The sequence below is a fragment of the Salmo trutta genome, unplaced genomic scaffold (assembly GCF_901001165.1).
Source record: "Salmo trutta unplaced genomic scaffold, fSalTru1.1, whole genome shotgun sequence".
NCBI lineage: Eukaryota > Metazoa > Chordata > Actinopteri > Salmoniformes > Salmonidae > Salmo > Salmo trutta.
In genome coordinates this window covers 40,852-44,462 of record NW_021823393.1, presented here as the reverse complement: position 1 = coordinate 44,462, position 3,611 = coordinate 40,852, and the positions used below count along the sequence as shown (strand labels likewise).

General features: G+C 59.3%; 1 protein-coding gene across 1 annotated transcript; it reads right to left on the bottom strand.

Moving 5' to 3' along the window:
- Positions 1 to 83: 83 nt before the first annotated feature.
- Positions 84 to 1,456, bottom strand: LOC115190598 (LIM domain only protein 7-like). Its single transcript, XM_029748775.1, has 4 exons — positions 1,417 to 1,456; positions 1,153 to 1,208; positions 522 to 705; positions 84 to 278 (listed from the first exon to the last, which is right to left on the bottom strand). Exons 2-4 carry the CDS (start codon positions 1,205 to 1,207, stop codon positions 149 to 151), a joined length of 369 nt encoding a protein of 122 aa, XP_029604635.1. The 5' UTR covers position 1,208; positions 1,417 to 1,456; the 3' UTR covers positions 84 to 148.
- Between the last annotated feature and the right edge of the window lie 2,155 nt (positions 1,457 to 3,611).

The window sequence follows — 3,611 nt, the reverse complement described above, 5'->3', positions numbered from 1 at the left end:
TAATTGGTCCAGTTACCTCGGTCGTGCTGCTGTGAGACGGGTCGTGATTCGCCGGTGGCCGGTTCCTCTCGGTGTTGTGGGGTGGAAGACGTGCTGAAGGGGCGGGGCTTGGTAGGGCTGTGTTTCTGGGTCCCGTTGGAGTAACCACTCAGGGCCCCACCCATGCTGTGCCGGGAGGAAGGGGGGCGGTACGGGGCGGAGAAACCCAGGGAGGAGTGGGGGCGTTGGGGTTAGAGAGCAGAGAGGAAGAAGAGGGAAGGTTGTCCAGAGAGTCGTACCTGCCGAGAGGTCAGATAACAGGTCACGGAGAGAAAGAGAGAGAGGCACATTCCAAGTGGCACACCCCCTCCTACCTCATTGGCCCTCGCCGGTAATTGGGTTGACCCCCTCCTACCTCATTGGCCCTCGCCGGTAATTGGGTTGACCCCCTCCTACCTCATTGGCCCTCGCCGGTAATTGGGTTGACCCCCTCCTACCTCATTGGCCCTCGCCGGTAATTGGGTTGACCCCCTCCCTCCTACCTCCTCATTGGCCCTCGCCGGTAATTGGGTTGCTTGTTGTCAGAGGTGGACCGTTGTCGTATCCAGCTGTTGTCCGTCAGCAGAGCCGTCCTCTTCCTCATCTCCTCCAGGATCTGTTGCCTCTCAGCCTCGACTAACGACATGCTCTGACGAGGCTTCCTCCTAGCGACCTCCCCGGTAACGCCTAATAACCAACCAGAGACATAGACAGTATAACCAATCAGATCGTAGTTACTACAGCAAGACCAATAAAGAAGGACAGTCATTCGAGCATTGTCCAATGAGTGAAGAATATTATTCCAACACGACCAATAGGTGTAAAGAAACCCCTCTATCACAATATAAAGAGGTGAGGAGAGTCATTACCCAGCAGCCCTCCCCCGTCTCCCTGGGCCTCGGCTAAACGAGAGGACAGGTTAGAGTCATTACCCAGCCTCCCTGGGCCTCCGCTAAACGAGAGGACTGGTTAGAGTCATTACCCAGCCCTCCCCCGTCTCCCTGGGCCTCGGCTAAACGAGAGGACCGGTTAGATTCGACCAACATGGTGTAAAAAGTACATCGAGATCAAGGCTGGGTTCGGAATGGGGAGCCCACTCATTAAACAGAGGGTTAGTCAACAGTAGAGGCTGACCTTTCACTTCCTGTCTGTGGAAACCCTCCAGCGACGGGAAGGACTTGGATTTCATCCTGATCAACAAGCACATTAGTCTGTCAGGTTATACAAGACATCACTCACACACACAAACACTGAGCACAACTAGTCATACAGGCATCAAGGTGGTTGACATACAAATATCACCACATGATTCATTGACAGTTTACCATCACAAAAAGGTGCACTCCCAAGCCCCCTAGCTGGGTGAAACCATAGGAGGAGTCTCTAGTACTGACTGACCTGTCAGCTATAGATAGCTGGGTGAAACCATAGGAGTCCCCAGACCTGGAGGCGGAGGCAGCAGAGGAGGCAGCCAGGACAGAGGGCGAGAGAGGACAGAGGGCAGGGCGAGAGGGGACAGAGGGCAGGGCGAGAGGGGACAGAGGGCAGGGCGAGAGGGGACAGAGGGCAGGGCGAGAGGGACAGAGGGCAGGGCGAGAGGGGACAGGGCGAGAGAGGACAGAGGGCAGGGCGAGAGGGGACAGGGCGAGAGAGGACAGAGGACAGGGCGAGAGAGGACAGAGCGAGAGAGGACAGAGGGCAGGGCGAGAGAGGACAGAGCGAGAGAGGACAGAGGGCAGGGCGAGAGAGGACAGAGCGAGAGAGGACAGAGGGCAGGGCGAGAGAGGACAGAGCGAGAGAGGACAGAGGGCAGGGCGAGAGAGGACAGAGCGAGAGAGGACAGGGCGAGAGAGGACAGAGCGAGAGAGGACAGGGCGAGAGAGGACAGAGCGAGAGAGGACAGAGGGCAGGGCGAGAGAGGACAGAGCGAGAGAGGACAGAGGGCAGGGCGAGAGAGGACAGAGCGAGAGAGGACAGAGGGCAGGGCGAGAGAGACAGAGCGAGAGAGGACAGAGGGCAGGGCGAGAGAGGACAGAGCGAGAGAGGACAGAGGGCAGGGCGAGAGAGGACAGAGCGAGAGAGGACAGAGGGCAGGGCGAGAGAGGACAGAGCGAGAGAGGACAGAGGGCAGGGCGAGAGAGACAGAGCGATAGAGGACAGAGGGCAGGGCGAGAGAGGACAGAGCGAGAGAGGACAGAGGGCAGGGCGAGAGAGGACAGAGCGAGAGAGGACAGAGGGCAGGGCGAGAAGGACAGAGCGAGAGAGACAGAGGGCAGGGCGAGAGACAGAGCGAGAGAGGACAGAGGGCAGGGCGAGAGAGGACAGAGCGAGAGAGGACAGAGGGCAGGGCGAGAGAGGACAGAGCGAGAGAGGACAGAGGGCAGGGCGAGAGAGGACAGAGCGAGAGAGGACAGAGGGCAGGGCGAGAGAGGACAGAGCGAGAGAGGACAGAGGGCAGGGCGAGAGAGGACAGAGCGAGAGAGGACAGAGGGCAGGGCGAGAGAGGACAGAGCGAGAGAGGACAGAGGGCAGGGCGAGAGAGGACAGAGCGAGAGAGGACAGAGGGCAGGGCGAGAGAGGACAGAGCGAGAGAGGACAGAGGCAGGGCGAGAGAGGACAGAGCGAGAGAGGACAGAGGGCAGGGCGAGAGAGGACAGAGCGAGAGAGGACAGAGGGCAGGGCGAGAGAGGACAGAGCGAGAGGGACAGAGGGCAGGGCGAGAGAGGACAGAGGGCAGGGCGAGAGAGGACAGAGCGAGAGAGGACAGAGGACAGAGCGAGAGAGGACAGAGGGCAGGGCGAGAGAGGACAGAGCGAGAGAGGACAGAGCGAGAGAGGACAGAGGAGAGAGGACAGAGCGAGAGAGGACAGAGCGAGAGAGGACAGAGCGAGAGAGGACAGAGCGAGAGAGGACAGAGCGAGAGAGCAGAGGGCAGGGCGAGAGAGGACAGAGCGAGAGAGGACAGAGGGCAGGCGAGAGGGACAGAGCGAGAAGGCAGAGGGCAGGGCAGAGCGAGAGAGGACAGAGGGCAGGGCGAGAGAGGACAGAGCGAGAGAGGACAGAGGGCAGGGGAGAGAGGACAGAGGGCAGGGCGAGAGAGGACAGAGGGCAGGGCGAGAGAGGACAGAGGGCAGGGCCGAGAGAGGACAGAGGCCAGAGGACGAAGAGAGGACAGAGGGCAGGGCGAGAGAGGACAGGAGGGCCGGGCAGGAGAGAGGGACAGAGGCAGGGCGTAGGAAGGGACAGGGGCGGGGCGAGAGAGGAGCAGGGGCAGGGCGGAGAGGACGAGGGGCAGGGCGAGAGGACAGAGTCAAATTTGCAGACGTACAATTTGGGCGTGTTTGATCAGCAGCCAGCAAGTCTTGGACTGACTGATCCACAAATCACCTTGAAATCATCAACTAATCATATACTTGTAGATAAGTCAGTCACAATTAACCCACAATGCATCAAGGATTTGATTCTGTTTGAACACGGGCCGTAGTGCACCACTGGGCAGAGTGATGCCTTTAAAACATCACCACTAGAAACATAAACCACAAATGGGATATGGTCTTCCTGCACCAAACATCCTCCTCTGCCAGTCCCTCAGT

Coding starts and splice junctions, on each gene's coding strand:
- LOC115190598 (XM_029748775.1), bottom strand. CDS start 1,207: ATGAAATCCAAGTCCTTCCCGTCGCTGGAGGGTTTCCACAGACAGGAA. Junction 706..1,152: donor CCACAGACAGGAAGTGAAAG/GTCAGCCTCTAC, acceptor GTTGGTTATTAG/GCGTTACCGGGGAGGTCGCT. Junction 279..521: donor CGGCGAGGGCCAATGAGGAG/GTAGGAGGGAGG, acceptor ACCTCTCGGCAG/GTACGACTCTCTGGACAACC.